At 48.7% G+C, this 16,864-nt stretch overlaps 1 protein-coding gene and 3 long non-coding RNA genes across 4 annotated transcripts; all 4 read left to right on the top strand.

Moving 5' to 3' along the window:
• The first annotated feature begins 7,070 nt into the window (after positions 1-7,070).
• On the top strand, positions 7,071-8,020 carry LOC117195253. Its single transcript, XR_004475013.1, has 4 exons — positions 7,071-7,147; positions 7,211-7,485; positions 7,533-7,766; positions 7,852-8,020. It is a non-coding gene; the product is annotated as an uncharacterized LOC117195253 (long non-coding RNA).
• Positions 8,021-8,067: 47 nt separating this feature from the next.
• LOC117195252 lies at positions 8,068-8,794 on the top strand. Its single transcript, XR_004475012.1, has 3 exons — positions 8,068-8,255; positions 8,342-8,632; positions 8,699-8,794. It is a non-coding gene; the product is annotated as an uncharacterized LOC117195252 (long non-coding RNA).
• A 2,918-nt stretch (positions 8,795-11,712) lies between these two features.
• LOC117195251 lies at positions 11,713-13,101 on the top strand. The gene is made up of 3 exons (XR_004475011.1): positions 11,713-12,240; positions 12,333-12,719; positions 12,783-13,101. It is a non-coding gene; the product is annotated as an uncharacterized LOC117195251 (long non-coding RNA).
• A 9-nt stretch (positions 13,102-13,110) lies between these two features.
• LOC117195250 lies at positions 13,111-14,369 on the top strand. Its single transcript, XM_033399875.1, has 5 exons — positions 13,111-13,355; positions 13,427-13,595; positions 13,669-13,831; positions 13,918-14,208; positions 14,274-14,369. The coding sequence occupies exons 1-4, from the start codon at positions 13,274-13,276 to the stop codon at positions 14,092-14,094; spliced, it is 591 nt and encodes a 196-aa protein (XP_033255766.1). The 5' UTR covers positions 13,111-13,273; the 3' UTR covers positions 14,095-14,208; positions 14,274-14,369.
• The last annotated feature ends 2,495 nt before the right edge of the window (positions 14,370-16,864 follow it).

Here is a 16,864-nt window from a genome sequence, read left to right as displayed (position 1 = left end):
GTTGTTGTTGTTGCTGCCTTGCGGGCGATTTGCGCTCTTAAATCGGCCTGCGCTCTTGGAGCGATTTCGGCTGAGGTGCTTTATGAGCTGCTCCTGCAAGCGTGTACTTGGAGTCAGCTTCCTCTTTGACCTCGACCTGCGTTGTTGTTGTAGTTTCTGCTGCGCTGGGAGGCTCGCTCTGGCGACAGCAGCGTAACTCAAGGCCTGCTTTGACGTGCAGGTGCTTCTTCTCGTGTACGGTTTGTTCTTGTTCGTCTTGCGAACTAAATTGGTAGTCTCTCTTCATGTCGAACCAATTCCCATCGCCACCTGCATTAGCAGGGGGGAGGGAGGCCGACATGAAGAGAGAACCGTTTTATTTGATTATACTCTTTAGCATATTTTACAAATAGTTTCGCGCCGGCTGCTTATCTACATTACATGTAGTTGCAGACGTGGCTGTAAATTGGCAGGGTAACATTTGTTACGGTATTGGCTTATTTGGTATTTTTTAACAGCTATCGATAATTTGTCTAGATGCTAGGGTAACACTAATCTTATTGCTACTTTGTTTACATTGTTTTTAAATTGTTTTAATTATTTCAGGTGGAGTATGCGGCCGTGGAGAACATCATTACGCCTATTGGCCTCGTCGTCGGCTGCGAAGTGGAATCCTTGCGAGTGTCAGCGCTAAACTGGGACTGCAGGACAGCATCAACAGGGCTGAAGCTGGCCGAGGTCCAGTGCATCGACATTCTGGATGTGGATTACCAATTTCTGTGAAGGTGAAGTGGCTTCGTATCTGTGGAAGAATAGAAAGGTTTTTAGTTTCTTTTCAGCCGCCGCCATCATCTGGATTCTGGAGCTGCCGCCGTCCATCATCAGGTTCTCTGCTGGGGCCGTCATTTGCCTGCGTAGCAGCTGCATTAGCGCTACTGCGGCTGATTTCCATATTGTGTGTTGCAAACGGATTTCGCAGCCAGTTCTCGCGTCTGACTTGGAGCAATATTGATTGGATGGCTGTCAGGCTTCTGTTGCTGTTTGGATTGTGCTCTTCTATCATTGCGGCATACCTTGGCCTGGCCAGCCTTCTTGGAATGTATGGGTGCGTTGCGATCTCACATGCAAGTAAATTTGTGTGCTGCATTAACCGAGTGTAGTAGTTCCTGCAGAGTCTGTTATATACTTCTTCCACAGTTGCTACTTGGAGATCCGCATGCAGTGCGTTGTTGCTCACATACCAGGGAGCATTTGTCATTGCTCTGAGAGCTTTGTTTTGGATCGTCTGGAGCTTGGCCATTTGCATGTTTGAAGTCAGTGGCCCCCAGACTGGCATGGCATACTGCCATATTGGGGCAATCAGCTGCTTATAGAGGAGGACCTTTGGAGGTAGTGGGAGTTTGCTGTTTCTGCCGATGATCCAGTCGAGCTTTTTGATCCGGGCCCTTGTTTTAGTGACAACAGCCGCTACGTGCTTATTGAAATTGAGCTTCGTATCCATCTGTATTCCTAGGTATGGCATGACGGGTTTTTTGGCCAGGAGTTGCCCGGCTAACCTTGGAGCTGGAGTGTGTAGCTGCACAGGTGAGAGAGTGTGTAGAACATGAGCAGTTTTTGCAAGACTGATGGTTATTCCCCATTTCTTAGACCATGATAATGCATCAGCCAGGAGCCGCTCCACATTTTCGTTGGCTTGTTTTGGACTTGGGGCAGATACGAGGTATACTGCGTCATCAGCGTACGTTGCTAGCATTTGGGTTGAGTTTGCGTGTCTTGGTGGCTGCGGCATGTCGGCAGTGTAAAGGTTGTAGAGTACTGGGCCAAGTACGCTTCCTTGCGGCACTCCAGCGGTTATGTGCTTTAGGCTTGAGGTGATGTTGTTGCAGCAGACGACTTTGAAGCTTCTGTCTGAGAGATAGCTGGTGAGTAGAATGTATAGATTGTCAGGTACTACCGTTTTAACTTTGCAGAGAAGACCCTGATGCCAGACTCTATCAAAGGCCTCCTGGATATCCATGTACACAGCACTGCAATGCCGCTGCGCTTCGTAGGATCTGAGGATGAATTGCGTGACTCGTCCGATTTGCTGTTCCGCTGAGTGCTGACTTCTGAAGCCAAATTGATGGTTTGGAATAGCCATGGCAAAGCTTTCTTCTTCAAAAAGTCGTTTGAGGATGAGGCGTTCAAGGATTTTGGAGAAGCCTGTAAGCAGGCTGATGGGTCTGTAGGACTCAAGCCTATCACTCGGCTTTCCTGGCTTCCTTAACATTGAGATTTTTGCGCATTTCCAGGACTTTGGGAAGTGGCCGAACTGCAGAGCCGAGTTGCATATCAACAGCAGATACTCGATGGCGGATGTTGGCAGAGATTTAATGACGCGATTGTCGATACTGTCGAAACCGGGTGCCTTTTTCGTCTTGAGCTTCTTAATTTCCGATTTGAGTTCCTGGATGGTCACAGGTCTGATTATTTGAGCAGCTTCATCTGGACCGTTATCTTGTAATACTGCGTTAATTTCTTCTCTGTCTTCTAGGTCTGCCGTGATCTTTGGCGTGAAACGTGCTTCCAGGTGCTGCGCAAAGGCCTCAGCTTTTTCCTCCGTAGTTTTGCACCAAGGTTCAGCAGGAGCTTGCTGCCCTTCCGCAACGTGCCTTCTGACTGGCAGATTTGGGATGGGCTGTCTCTTGATTGTGTTGGTAAGCCGCCACAGTTTCTGCATGCTGTACCTATCAGTTGGGTCAATGTCGTGTAGCAGTCTGTTCATTTGTTTGTCTTTTTGCAGCTTGATCCGTTTACGTATTCTGTTAGTCAGCTGATTGATAGTGCGTGCAATGAGGGGGTTGGAGCACCTATCTTTTTGGTTGATTTTGCAGAGAATTCTTTTGATCTTGATCGCTTTCAGCGTTTGCGAGTCAAGATGGAAGCTTTGCGGTCCGTACACTGTGTGCTGGTTACTTGAGGTTTGCGAAGCCAATTCAGCTGCAATGTAAATGTTCTTTTCAAGGATAGCCACTGCATCATCTATGTCGTCGCCGTTGTGAAGTTCAGTCTCCAGATGGATTCGCTGTTCTAGGTGAGCTTGAAATCTTCTGATATTTGCATTTTTTGGTAATAGTATCTTCTTTTTTCCATATTCAGGTCTCAGGAGGAGTCTAATAATTTGCATGTTGTGATCTGAACCTAAGTCATATGATGTTTCGATGTGGATTAAATTGTGTCTAATACCCTTATAAACCGCAAAGTCTATAGCAGACGGCATATGTCGTCGATTTGAAGGGAAGTGGGTGGGGGATCCAGTGGCCAGTATGTTTTGGTCGTTTTCCTGGATGCATTTCAGAAGTGCAGCCCCTCTTCTACAGGATCTTGCATTGCCCCACCACTGGCTTTTGGCGTTCCAATCCCCAGCTACGATAAATCTGCTACCTAGAGAGTCAAATACCTGTTTAAATTGTGTATATCAATCCATTCGTGTGCAGGTGGACAATAGATCGCACCAATGTTTATTGTTTGATGGTTTTTTGTTGTTGCAGCTATGGTGCACATCTGGATGGAGTCCTCTCTTGTTGGTGCGAGGGAAATGTGCGGGATGTTGCACTTGATGATTACCGCGGCTCCTCCTCTGCTCCGGTTCGACGGGTGGTTTGCCATGTAGACGTGGTAACCATCTATCACGAGGTTTGTGTCTTCTTTTAAATGCGATTCCGATATCAGTAGGATGTCAATACTGTTGCCTGCCAAATAAGCGTTAAGTTCAGGGAGTTTGTTTGGAAGCCCAGCAGCATTCCAGAAAGCGATTTTGATTAAAGGGGAATTACTATGCATTTGAGGTCTCATTGTCATTTGTGAGTGGTCGGAGTCGTGCCATAACTCGGTACAGTGTCTTCTCGATCATGGAGAGCCTAGCTTCAAGACTCGGTTGGGGTTGTGTCTTGTTATTAGTTGTCTCGTTCCTTCGATCCGTCTGCACTTGTAGGAGAGTGATAAGCTTGTCTAGCTTCTCGTTTAGGCTGCTGAGGTCAGCCTTATTGTTGTTGTTGTTGTTGCTGCCTTGCGGGCGATTTGCGCTCTTAAATCGGCCTGCGCTCTTGGAGCGATTTCGGCTGAGGTGCTTTATGAGCTGCTCCTGCAAGCGTGTACTTGGAGTCAGCTTCCTCTTTGACCTCGACCTGCGTTGTTGTTGTAGTTTCTGCTGCGCTGGGAGGCTCGCTCTGGCGACAGCAGCGTAACTCAAGGCCTGCTTTGACGTGCAGGGTGCTTCTTCTCGTGTACGGGAGCTAAGGGCGTTCATCTGCTGAGTGCGTGGTTTGCTTGGCTGACGACGACGTCGGCTTTGGCTTCGGTTTCTAGGCATTGGAAGGGCAGGCATGCCCAGGTCATGTAGCAGCTTGTTTGCTTGGGCAAGTTCGCTCGGCTTCTTGCGCAGCGCTGCACTTTTAAAAGCGGTGCAGCCCCTGTAGCTGGCTGGGTGAGGGGCCGCTACAGTTTGCGCATTTAGCCGGCTGTTGCAAGGGTTTTTGGCAAACTATTGAGGAGTGCTGCCCCGCGCACTTAACACACACGAAGTCATTTCTGCAGTAATTGTGGGTGTGCCCAATGCGTTGACACCTGTGGCACTGACAACTGGGCCGGTGTTCCTCTGCACCTCGACTTTGACTCGTTGGCCGCCCATATTTGTGATATTCAACGCCTCAGCGTTGTTTGGCCTTGGTTCAAGTTGAACTACAAACATGTTGAGGGGCTCATTGGTAGCTCGCCTCGTCATGCCCCGTATGAAAGTGGCTGTGTGGCCGTGGCTGGCCAGTAGTCCAGTGACGAATTGCTTTCGGTGGTGTGGTGCAGGTCCCTAATGACTATTCGGTATCCTCTCTCAGACTGTAGCTGGTAGGAATAGGATGGCGTGGTACAGGCCTCGTCCCTGTAATGTCTTTGCAGTACCCTGAAAGACTGCACGTCACTGCACATGACGCGTAGTCCACCTGCCGAAGGTTGTCTTGGTGTGGAACTTTTCTGCTGGGATTAGCTGCGAGATTTCTTTAAGAGTGGCGGTAATATTGGTGATTTTGGTTAGTACAATTGGTGGCGGCTTGGGTGGCCGAGTTTCAGTTGCAGGTGCCCCCAGGGGCGATGCGGAGCGCGTGTCGTGGAGTGTGGAGTCTCCACTGGAGGGGCCGGCAGCATTTTGTGTGGCCGCTGCTGGCGCTCGCTCTCTCTGTGGGACTCTCGCTGGTATGCCCAGGTCTTCTCGGGTTAAACAACTGGCTGTTACGTCAGTCATATCTTCGTCAGTAGTCAAGTCCATGGCACTTTGAGGTGGCTGTGCTTGTGGGGACTTGACTACTTTTTTGGCAGCTTGGTTTTGGGCATTTGAGCTGAGGGGACTGCGGGGTTGCAGGCCTTTTGCCTTGGTTGTTGAATTCAACCTCAACAGCGGTTTTTCCCGGGTGGGAGGCAAGGTGTGTATTTAGACTTACATGCTCGCTCTCTGACTCGCTGGAGGAGATCACTGGCATTTGCTCGTCATCATCAACGCACATTAGTATCTTTTTTGTAGGATTCTCTGGTTGGGCATACAATTCTGACCATGCCGTCGTCCTTGGTAGTCCAAGAACATAGTTTTCCACTCCCATGAGGTGGTCGCAGAACCTCCTCATTTCTATTGCATCAGGCAACTTGCCTTTGTGCACGCGTATTATTGGGGGGGCGGCTTTTTTAGCCTTTCCCTACGATTCCCGCGATCTGCCATAATTGGTCAGCAGATGCACGAAAAAACAGTAGGAAAAGTACTATTTTTAATAGTAAATTTGATTTTAATTTTAATTTGGTTAGGAGCACGTTTTTTGTTCTTTTGTTCTTGTTCGTCTTGCGAACTAAATTGGTAGTCTCTCTTCATGTCGAACCAATTCCCATCGCCACCTGCATTAGCAGGGGGGAGGGAGGCCGACATGAAGAGAGAACCGTTTTATTTGATTATACTCTTTAGCATATTTTACAAATAGTTTCGCGCCGGCTGCTTATCTACATTACATGTAGTTGCAGACGTGGCTGTAAATTGGCAGGGTAACATTTGTTTACGGTATTGGCTTATTTGGTATTTTTTTAACAGCTATCGATAATTTGTCTAGATGCTAGGGTAACACTAATCTTATTGCTACTTTGTTTACATTGTTTTTAAATTGTTTTAATTATTTCAGGTGGAGTATGCGGCCGTGGAGAACATCATTACGCCTATTGGCCTCGTCGTCGGCTGCGAAGTGGAATCCTTGCGAGTGTCAGCGCTAAACTGGGACTGCAGGACAGCATCAACAGGGCTGAAGCTGGCCGAGGTCCAGTGCATCGACATTCTGGATGTGGATTACCAATTTCTGTGAAGGTGAAGTGGCTTCGTATCTGTGGAAGAATAGAAAGGTTTTTAGTTTCTTTTCAGCCGCCGCCATCATCTGGATTCTGGAGCTGCCGCCGTCCATCATCAGGTTCTCTGCTGGGGCCGTCATTTGCCTGCGTAGCAGCTGCATTAGCGCTACTGCGGCTGATTTCCATATTGTGTGTTGCAAACGGATTTCGCAGCCAGTTCTCGCGTCTGACTTGGAGCAATATTGATTGGATGGCTGTCAGGCTTCTGTTGCTGTTTGGATTGTGCTCTTCTATCATTGCGGCATACCTTGGCCTGGCCAGCCTTCTTGGAATGTATGGGTGCGTTGCGATCTCACATGCAAGTAAATTTGTGTGCTGCATTAACCGAGTGTAGTAGTTCCTGCAGAGTCTGTTATATACTTCTTCCACAGTTGCTACTTGGAGATCCGCATGCAGTGCGTTGTTGCTCACATACCAGGGAGCATTTGTCATTGCTCTGAGAGCTTTGTTTTGGATCGTCTGGAGCTTGCCATTTGCATGTTTGAAGTCAGTGGCCCCCAGACTGGCATGGCATAACTGCCATATTGGGGCAATCAGCTGCTTATAGAGGAGGACCTTTGGAGGTAGTGGGAGTTTGCTGTTTCTGCCGATGATCCAGTCGAGCTTTTTGATCCGGGCCCTTGTTTTAGTGACAACAGCCGCTACGTGCTTATTGAAATTGAGCTTCGTATCCATCTGTATTCCTAGTATGGCATGACGGGTTTTTTGGCCAGGAGTTGCCCGGCTAACCTTGGAGCTGGAGTGTGTAGCTGCACAGGTGAGAGAGTGTGTAGAACATGAGCAGTTTTTGCAAGACTGATGGTTATTCCCCATTTCTTAGACCATGATAATGCATCAGCCAGGAGCCGCTCCACATTTTCGTTGGCTTGTTTGGACTTGGGGCAGATACGAGGTATACTGCGTCATCAGCGTACGTTGCTAGCATTTGGGTTGAGTTTGCGTGTCTTGGTGGCTGCGGCATGTCGGCAGTGTAAAGGTTGTAGAGTACTGGGGCCAAGTACGCTTCCTTGCGGCACTCCAGCGGTTATGTGCTTTAGGCTTGAGGTGATGTTGTTGCAGCAGACGACTTTGAAGCTTCTGTCTGAGAGATAGCTGGTGAGTAGAATGTATAGATTGTCAGTACTACCGTTTTAACTTTGCAGAGAAGACCCTGATGCCAGACTCTATCAAAGGCCTCCTGGATATCCATGTACACAGCACTGCAATGCCGCTGCGCTTCGTAGGATCTGAGGATGAATTGCGTGACTCGTCCGATTTGCTGTTCCGCTGAGTGCTGACTTCTGAAGCCAAATTGATGGTTTGGAATAGCCATGGCAAAGCTTTCTTCTTCAAAAAGTCGTTTGAGGATGAGGCGTTCAAGGATTTTGGAGAAGCCTGTAAGCAGGCTGATGGTCTGTAGGACTCAAGCTATCACTCGGCTTTCCTGGCTTCCTTAACATTGAGATTTTTGCGCATTTCCAGGACTTTGGGAAGTGGCCGAACTGCAGAGCCGAGTTGCATATCAACAGCAGATACTCGATGGCGGATGTTGGCAGAGATTTAATGACGCGATTGTCGATACTGTCGAAACCGGGTGCCTTTTTCGTCTTGAGCTTCTTAATTTCCGATTTGAGTTCCTGGATGGTCACAGTCTGATTATTTGAGCAGCTTCATCTGGACCGTTATCTTGTAATACTGCGTTAATTTCTTCTCTGTCTTCTAGGTCTGCCGTGATCTTTGGCGTGAAACGTGCTTCCAGGTGCTGCGCAAAGGCCTCAGCTTTTTCCTCCGTAGTTTTGCACCAAGGTTCAGCAGGAGCTTGCTGCCCTTCCGCAACGTGCCTTCTGACTGGCAGATTTGGGATGGGCTGTCTCTTGATTGTGTTGGTAAGCCGCCACAGTTTCTGCATGCTGTACCTATCAGTTGGGTCAATGTCGTGTAGCAGTCTGTTCATTTGTTTGTCTTTTTGCAGCTTGATCCGTTTACGTATTCTGTTAGTCAGCTGATTGATAGTGCGTGCAATGAGGGGGTTGGAGCACCTATCTTTTTGGTTGATTTTGCAGAGAATTCTTTTGATCTTGATCGCTTTCAGCGTTTGCGAGTCAAGATGGAAGCTTTGCGGTCCGTACACTGTGTGCTGGTTACTTGAGGTTTGCGAAGCCAATTCAGCTGCAATGTAAATGTTCTTTTCAAGGATAGCCACTGCATCATCTATGTCGTCGCCGTTGTGAAGTTCAGTCTCCAGATGGATTCGCTGTTCTAGGTGAGCTTGAAATCTTCTGATATTTGCATTTTTTTGGTAATAGTATCTTCTTTTTTCCATATTCAGGTCTCAGGAGGAGTCTAATAATTTGCATGTTGTGATCTGAACCTAAGTCATATGATGTTTCGATGTGGATTAAATTGTGTCTAATACCCTTATAAACCGCAAAGTCTATAGCAGACGGCATATGTCGTCGATTTGAAGGAAGTGGGTGGGGGATCCAGTGGCCAGTATGTTTTGGTCGTTTTCCTGGATGCATTTCAGAAGTGCAGCCCCTCTTCTACAGGATCTTGCATTGCCCCACCACTGGCTTTTGGCGTTCCAATCCCCAGCTACGATAAATCTGCTACCTAGAGAGTCAAATACCTGTTTAAATTGTGTATCAATCCATTCGTGTGCAGGTGGACAATAGATCGCACCAATGTTTATTGTTTGATGGTTTTTTGTTGTTGCAGCTATGGTGCACATCTGGATGGAGTCCTCTCTTGTTGGTGCGAGGGAAATGTGCGGGATGTTGCACTTGATGATTACCGCGGCTCCTCCTCTGCTCCGGTTCGACGGGTGGTTTGCCATGTAGACGTGGTAACCATCTATCACGAGGTTTGTGTCTTCTTTTAAATGCGATTCCGATATCAGTAGGATGTCAATACTGTTGCCTGCCAAATAAGCGTTAAGTTCAGGGAGTTTGTTTGGAAGCCCAGCAGCATTCCAGAAAGCGATTTGATTAAAGGGAATTACTATGCATTTGAGGTCTCATTGTCATTTGTGAGTGGTCGGAGTCGTGCCATAACTCGGTACAGTGTCTTCTCGATCATGGAGAGCCTAGCTTCAAGACTCGGTTGGGGTTGTGTCTTGTTATTAGTTGTCTCGTTCCTTCGATCCGTCTGCACTTGTAGGAGAGTGATAAGCTTGTCTAGCTTCTCGTTTAGGCTGCTGAGGTCAGCCTTATTGTTGTTGTTGTTGTTGCTGCCTTGCGGGCGATTTGCGCTCTTAAATCGGCCTGCGCTCTTGGAGCGATTTCGGCTGAGGTGCTTTATGAGCTGCTCCTGCAAGCGTGTACTTGGAGTCAGCTTCCTCTTTGACCTCGACCTGCGTTGTTGTTGTAGTTTCTGCTGCGCTGGGAGGCTCGCTCTGGCGACAGCAGCGTAACTCAAGGCCTGCTTTGACGTGCAGGGTGCTTCTTCTCGTGTACGGGAGCTAAGGGCGTTCATCTGCTGAGTGCGTGGTTTGCTTGGCTGACGACGACGTCGGCTTTGGCTTCGGTTTCTAGGCATTGGAAGGGCAGGCATGCCCAGGTCATGTAGCAGCTTGTTTGCTTGGGCAAGTTCGCTCGGCTTCTTGCGCAGCGCTGCACTTTTAAAAAGCGGTGCAGCCCCTGTAGCTGGCTGGGTGAGGGCCGCTACAGTTTGCGCATTTAGCCGGCTGTTGCAAGGGTTTTTGGCAAACTATTGAGGAGTGCTGCCCCGCGCACTTAACACACACGAAGTCATTTCTGCAGTAATTGTGGGTGTGCCCAATGCGTTGACACCTGTGGCACTGGACAACTGGGCCGGTGTTCCTCTGCACCTCGACTTTGACTCGTTGGCCGCCCATATTTGTGATATTCAACGCCTCAGCGTTGTTTGGCCTTGGTTCAAGTTGAACTACAAACATGTTGAGGGGCTCATTGGTAGCTCGCCTCGTCATGCCCCGTATGAAAGTGGCTGTGTGGCCGTGGCTGGCCAGTAGTCCAGTGACGAATTCGCTTTCGGTGGTGTGGTGCAGGTCCCTAATGACTATTCGGTATCCTCTCTCAGACTGTAGCTGGTAGGAATAGGATGGCGTGGTACAGGCCTCGTCCCTGTAATGTCTTTGCAGTACCCTGAAAGACTGCACGTCACTGCACATGACGCGTAGTCCACCTGCCGAAGTTGTCTTGGTGTGGAACTTTTCTGCTGGGATTAGCTGCGAGATTTCTTTAAGAGTGGCGGTAATATTGGTGATTTTGGTTAGTACAATTGGTGGCGGCTTGGGTGGCCGAGTTTCAGTTGCAGGTGCCCCAGGGGCGATGCGGAGCGCGTGTCGTGGAGTGTGGAGTCTCCACTGGAGGGGCCGGCAGCATTTTGTGTGGCCGCTGCTGGCGCTCGCTCTCTCTGTGGGACTCTCGCTGGTATGCCCAGGTCTTCTCGGGTTAAACAACTGGCTGTTACGTCAGTCATATCTTCGTCAGTAGTCAAGTCCATGGCACTTTGAGGTGGCTGTGCTTGTGGGGACTTGACTACTTTTTTGGCAGCTTGGTTTTGGGCATTTGACTGAGGGGACTGCGGGGTTGCAGGCCTTTTGCCTTGGTTGTTGAATTCAACCTCAACAGCGGTTTTTCCCGGGTGGGAGGCAAGGTGTGTATTTAGACTTACATGCTCGCTCTCTGACTCGCTGGAGGAGATCACTGGCATTTGCTCGTCATCATCAACGCACATTAGTATCTTTTTGTAGGATTCTCTGGTTGGGCATACAATTCTGACCATGCCGTCGTCTTGGTAGTCAAGAACATAGTTTTCCACTCCCATGAGGTGGTCGCAGAACCTCCTCATTTCTATTGCATCAGGCAACTTGCCTTTGTGCACGCGTATTATTGGGGGGGGCGGCTTTTTAGCCTTTCCCCTACGATTCCCGCGATCTGCCATAATTGGTCAGCAGATGCACGAAAAAACAGTAGGAAAAGTACTATTTTTAATAGTAAATTTGATTTTAATTTTAATTTGGTTAGGAGCACGTTTTTTGTTCTTTTGTTCTTGTTCGTCTTGCGAACTAAATTGGTAGTCTCTCTTCATGTCGAACCAATTCCCATCGCCACCTGCATTAGCAGGGGGGAGGGAGGCCGACATGAAGAGAGAACCGTTTTATTTGATTATACTCTTTAGCATATTTTACAAATAGTTTCGCGCCGGCTGCTTATCTACATTACATGTAGTTGCAGACGTGGCTGTAAATTGGCAGGGTAACATTTGTTACGGTATTGGCTTATTTGGTATTTTTTAACAGCTATCGATAATTTGTCTAGATGCTAGGGTAACACTAATCTTATTGCTACTTTGTTTACATTGTTTTTAAATTGTTTTAATTATTTCAGGTGGAGTATGCGGCCGTGGAGAACATCATTACGCCTATTGGCCTCGTCGTCGGCTGCGAAGTGGAATCCTTGCGAGTGTCAGCGCTAAACTGGGACTGCAGGACAGCATCAACAGGGCTGAAGCTGGCCGAGGTCCAGTGCATCGACATTCTGGATGTGGATTACCAATTTCTGTGAAGGTGAAGTGGCTTCGTATCTGTGGAAGAATAGAAAGGTTTTTAGTTTCTTTTCAGCCGCCGCCATCATCTGGATTCTGGAGCTGCCGCCGTCCATCATCAGGTTCTCTGCTGGGGCCGTCATTTGCCTGCGTAGCAGCTGCATTAGCGCTACTGCGGCTGATTTCCATATTGTGTGTTGCAAACGGATTTCGCAGCCAGTTCTCGCGTCTGACTTGGAGCAATATTGATTGGATGGCTGTCAGGCTTCTGTTGCTGTTTGGATTGTGCTCTTCTATCATTGCGGCATACCTTGGCCTGGCCAGCCTTCTTGGAATGTATGGGTGCGTTGCGATCTCACATGCAAGTAAATTTGTGTGCTGCATTAACCGAGTGTAGTAGTTCCTGCAGAGTCTGTTATATACTTCTTCCACAGTTGCTACTTGGAGATCCGCATGCAGTGCGTTGTTGCTCACATACCAGGGAGCATTTGTCATTGCTCTGAGAGCTTTGTTTTGGATCGTCTGGAGCTTGGCCATTTGCATGTTTGAAGTCAGTGGCCCCCAGACTGGCATGGCATACTGCCATATTGGGGCAATCAGCTGCTTATAGAGGAGGACCTTTGGAGGTAGTGGGAGTTTGCTGTTTCTGCCGATGATCCAGTCGAGCTTTTTGATCCGGGCCCTTGTTTTAGTGACAACAGCCGCTACGTGCTTATTGAAATTGAGCTTCGTATCCATCTGTATTCCTAGGTATGGCATGACGGGTTTTTTGGCCAGGAGTTGCCCGGCTAACCTTGGAGCTGGAGTGTGTAGCTGCACAGGTGAGAGAGTGTGTAGAACATGAGCAGTTTTTGCAAGACTGATGGTTATTCCCCATTTCTTAGACCATGATAATGCATCAGCCAGGAGCCGCTCCACATTTTCGTTGGCTTGTTTTGGACTTGGGGCAGATACGAGGTATACTGCGTCATCAGCGTACGTTGCTAGCATTTGGGTTGAGTTTGCGTGTCTTGGTGGCTGCGGCATGTCGGCAGTGTAAAGGTTGTAGAGTACTGGGCCAAGTACGCTTCCTTGCGGCACTCCAGCGGTTATGTGCTTTAGGCTTGAGGTGATGTTGTTGCAGCAGACGACTTTGAAGCTTCTGTCTGAGAGATAGCTGGTGAGTAGAATGTATAGATTGTCAGGTACTACCGTTTTAACTTTGCAGAAAAGACCCTGATGCCAGACTCTATCAAAGGCCTCCTGGATATCCATGTACACAGCACTGCAATGCCGCTGCGCTTCGTAGGATCTGAGGATGAATTGCGTGACTCGTCCGATTTGCTGTTCCGCTGAGTGCTGACTTCTGAAGCCAAATTGATGGTTTGGAATAGCCATGGCAAAGCTTTCTTCTTCAAAAAGTCGTTTGAGGATGAGGCGTTCAAGGATTTTGGAGAAGCCTGTAAGCAGGCTGATGGGTCTGTAGGACTCAAGCCTATCACTCGGCTTTCCTGGCTTCCTTAACATTGAGATTTTTGCGCATTTCCAGGACTTTGGGAAGTGGCCGAACTGCAGAGCCGAGTTGCATATCAACAGCAGATACTCGATGGCGGATGTTGGCAGAGATTTAATGACGCGATTGTCGATACTGTCGAAACCGGGTGCCTTTTTCGTCTTGAGCTTCTTAATTTCCGATTTGAGTTCCTGGATGGTCACAGGTCTGATTATTTGAGCAGCTTCATCTGGACCGTTATCTTGTAATACTGCGTTAATTTCTTCTCTGTCTTCTAGGTCTGCCGTGATCTTTGGCGTGAAACGTGCTTCCAGGTGCTGCGCAAAGGCCTCAGCTTTTTCCTCCGTAGTTTTGCACCAAGGTTCAGCAGGAGCTTGCTGCCCTTCCGCAACGTGCCTTCTGACTGGCAGATTTGGGATGGGCTGTCTCTTGATTGTGTTGGTAAGCCGCCACAGTTTCTGCATGCTGTACCTATCAGTTGGGTCAATGTCGTGTAGCAGTCTGTTCATTTGTTTGTCTTTTTGCAGCTTGATCCGTTTACGTATTCTGTTAGTCAGCTGATTGATAGTGCGTGCAATGAGGGGGTTGGAGCACCTATCTTTTTGGTTGATTTTGCAGAGAATTCTTTTGATCTTGATCGCTTTCAGCGTTTGCGAGTCAAGATGGAAGCTTTGCGGTCCGTACACTGTGTGCTGGTTACTTGAGGTTTGCGAAGCCAATTCAGCTGCAATGTAAATGTTCTTTTCAAGGATAGCCACTGCATCATCTATGTCGTCGCCGTTGTGAAGTTCAGTCTCCAGATGGATTCGCTGTTCTAGGTGAGCTTGAAATCTTCTGATATTTGCATTTTTTGGTAATAGTATCTTCTTTTTTCCATATTCAGGTCTCAGGAGGAGTCTAATAATTTGCATGTTGTGATCTGAACCTAAGTCATATGATGTTTCGATGTGGATTAAATTGTGTCTAATACCCTTATAAACCGCAAAGTCTATAGCAGACGGCATATGTCGTCGATTTGAAGGGAAGTGGGTGGGGGATCCAGTGGCCAGTATGTTTTGGTCGTTTTCCTGGATGCATTTCAGAAGTGCAGCCCCTCTTCTACAGGATCTTGCATTGCCCCACCACTGGCTTTTGGCGTTCCAATCCCCAGCTACGATAAATCTGCTACCTAGAGAGTCAAATACCTGTTTAAATTGTGTATCAATCCATTCGTGTGCAGGTGGACAATAGATCGCACCAATGTTTATTGTTTGATGGTTTTTTGTTGTTGCAGCTATGGTGCACATCTGGATGGAGTCCTCTCTTGTTGGTGCGAGGGAAATGTGCGGGATGTTGCACTTGATGATTACCGCGGCTCCTCCTCTGCTCCGGTTCGACGGGTGGTTTGCCATGTAGACGTGGTAACCATCTATCACGAGGTTTGTGTCTTCTTTTAAATGCGATTCCGATATCAGTAGGATGTCAATACTGTTGCCTGCCAAATAAGCGTTAAGTTCAGGGAGTTTGTTTGGAAGCCCAGCAGCATTCCAGAAAGCGATTTTGATTAAAGGGGAATTACTATGCATTTGAGGTCTCATTGTCATTTGTGAGTGGTCGGAGTCGTGCCATAACTCGGTACAGTGTCTTCTCGATCATGGAGAGCCTAGCTTCAAGACTCGGTTGGGGTTGTGTCTTGTTATTAGTTGTCTCGTTCCTTCGATCCGTCTGCACTTGTAGGAGAGTGATAAGCTTGTCTAGCTTCTCGTTTAGGCTGCTGAGGTCAGCCTTATTGTTGTTGTTGTTGTTGCTGCCTTGCGGGCGATTTGCGCTCTTAAATCGGCCTGCGCTCTTGGAGCGATTTCGGCTGAGGTGCTTTATGAGCTGCTCCTGCAAGCGTGTACTTGGAGTCAGCTTCCTCTTTGACCTCGACCTGCGTTGTTGTTGTAGTTTCTGCTGCGCTGGGAGGCTCGCTCTGGCGACAGCAGCGTAACTCAAGGCCTGCTTTGACGTGCAGGGTGCTTCTTCTCGTGTACGGGAGCTAAGGGCGTTCATCTGCTGAGTGCGTGGTTTGCTTGGCTGACGACGACGTCGGCTTTGGCTTCGGTTTCTAGGCATTGGAAGGGCAGGCATGCCCAGGTCATGTAGCAGCTTGTTTGCTTGGGCAAGTTCGCTCGGCTTCTTGCGCAGCGCTGCACTTTTAAAAGCGGTGCAGCCCCTGTAGCTGGCTGGGTGAGGGCCGCTACAGTTTGCGCATTTAGCCGGCTGTTGCAAGGGTTTTTGGCAAACTATTGAGGAGTGCTGCCCCGCGCACTTAACACACACGAAGTCATTTCTGCAGTAATTGTGGGTGTGCCCAATGCGTTGACACCTGTGGCACTGGACAACTGGGCCGGTGTTCCTCTGCACCTCGACTTTGACTCGTTGGCCGCCCATATTTGTGATATTCAACGCCTCAGCGTTGTTTGGCCTTGGTTCAAGTTGAACTACAAACATGTTGAGGGGCTCATTGGTAGCTCGCCTCGTCATGCCCCGTATGAAAGTGGCTGTGTGGCCGTGGCTGGCCAGTAGTCCAGTGACGAATTCGCTTTCGGTGGTGTGGTGCAGGTCCCTAATGACTATTCGGTATCCTCTCTCAGACTGTAGCTGGTAGGAATAGGATGGCGTGGTACAGGCCTCGTCCCTGTAATGTCTTTGCAGTACCCTGAAAGACTGCACGTCACTGCACATGACGCGTAGTCCACCTGCCGAAGTTGTCTTGGTGTGGAACTTTTCTGCTGGGATTAGCTGCGAGATTTCTTTAAGAGTGGCGGTAATATTGGTGATTTTGGTTAGTACAATTGGTGGCGGCTTGGGTGGCCGAGTTTCAGTTGCAGGTGCCCCCAGGGGCGATGCGGAGCGCGTGTCGTGGAGTGTGGAGTCTCCACTGGAGGGGCCGGCAGCATTTTGTGTGGCCGCTGCTGGCGCTCGCTCTCTCTGTGGGACTCTCGCTGGTATGCCCAGGTCTTCTCGGGTTAAACAACTGGCTGTTACGTCAGTCATATCTTCGTCAGTAGTCAAGTCCATGGCACTTTGAGGTGGCTGTGCTTGTGGGGACTTGACTACTTTTTTGGCAGCTTGGTTTTGGGCATTTGACTGAGGGGACTGCGGGGTTGCAGGCCTTTTGCCTTGGTTGTTGAATTCAACCTCAACAGCGGTTTTTCCCGGGTGGGAGGCAAGGTGTGTATTTAGACTTACATGCTCGCTCTCTGACTCGCTGGAGGAGATCACTGGCATTTGCTCGTCATCATCAACGCACATTAGTATCTTTTTGTAGGATTCTCTGGTTGGGCATACAATTCTGACCATGCCGTCGTCTTGGTAGTCAAGAACATAGTTTTCCACTCCCATGAGGTGGTCGCAGAACCTCCTCATTTCTATTGCATCAGGCAACTTGCCTTTGTGCACGCGTATTATTGGGGGGGGCGGCTTTTTAGCCTTTCCCCTACGATTCCCGCG

Source organism: Drosophila miranda, unplaced genomic scaffold (assembly GCF_003369915.1).
Source record: "Drosophila miranda strain MSH22 unplaced genomic scaffold, D.miranda_PacBio2.1 Contig_AX13_pilon, whole genome shotgun sequence".
Taxonomy (NCBI): Eukaryota; Metazoa; Arthropoda; class Insecta; order Diptera; family Drosophilidae; genus Drosophila; species Drosophila miranda.
Note: the sequence above shows the minus strand (reverse complement) of the source record. Positions and strands in the feature narration are given on the sequence as shown.

What these genes read in the sequence shown, in the direction of transcription:
- LOC117195250 (XM_033399875.1), top strand. Translation starts at nt 13,274, where the DNA reads ATGGCAAAGCTTTCTTCTTCAAAAAGTCGTTTGAGGATGAGGCGTTCA. An exon ending in GCCTGTAAGCAGGCTGATGG is followed by an intron (nt 13,356 to 13,426) that starts GTCTGTAGGACT and finishes GCGCATTTCCAG; the next exon opens with GACTTTGGGAAGTGGCCGAA. An exon ending in GAGTTCCTGGATGGTCACAG is followed by an intron (nt 13,596 to 13,668) that starts GTCTGATTATTT and finishes TCTGTCTTCTAG; the next exon opens with GTCTGCCGTGATCTTTGGCG.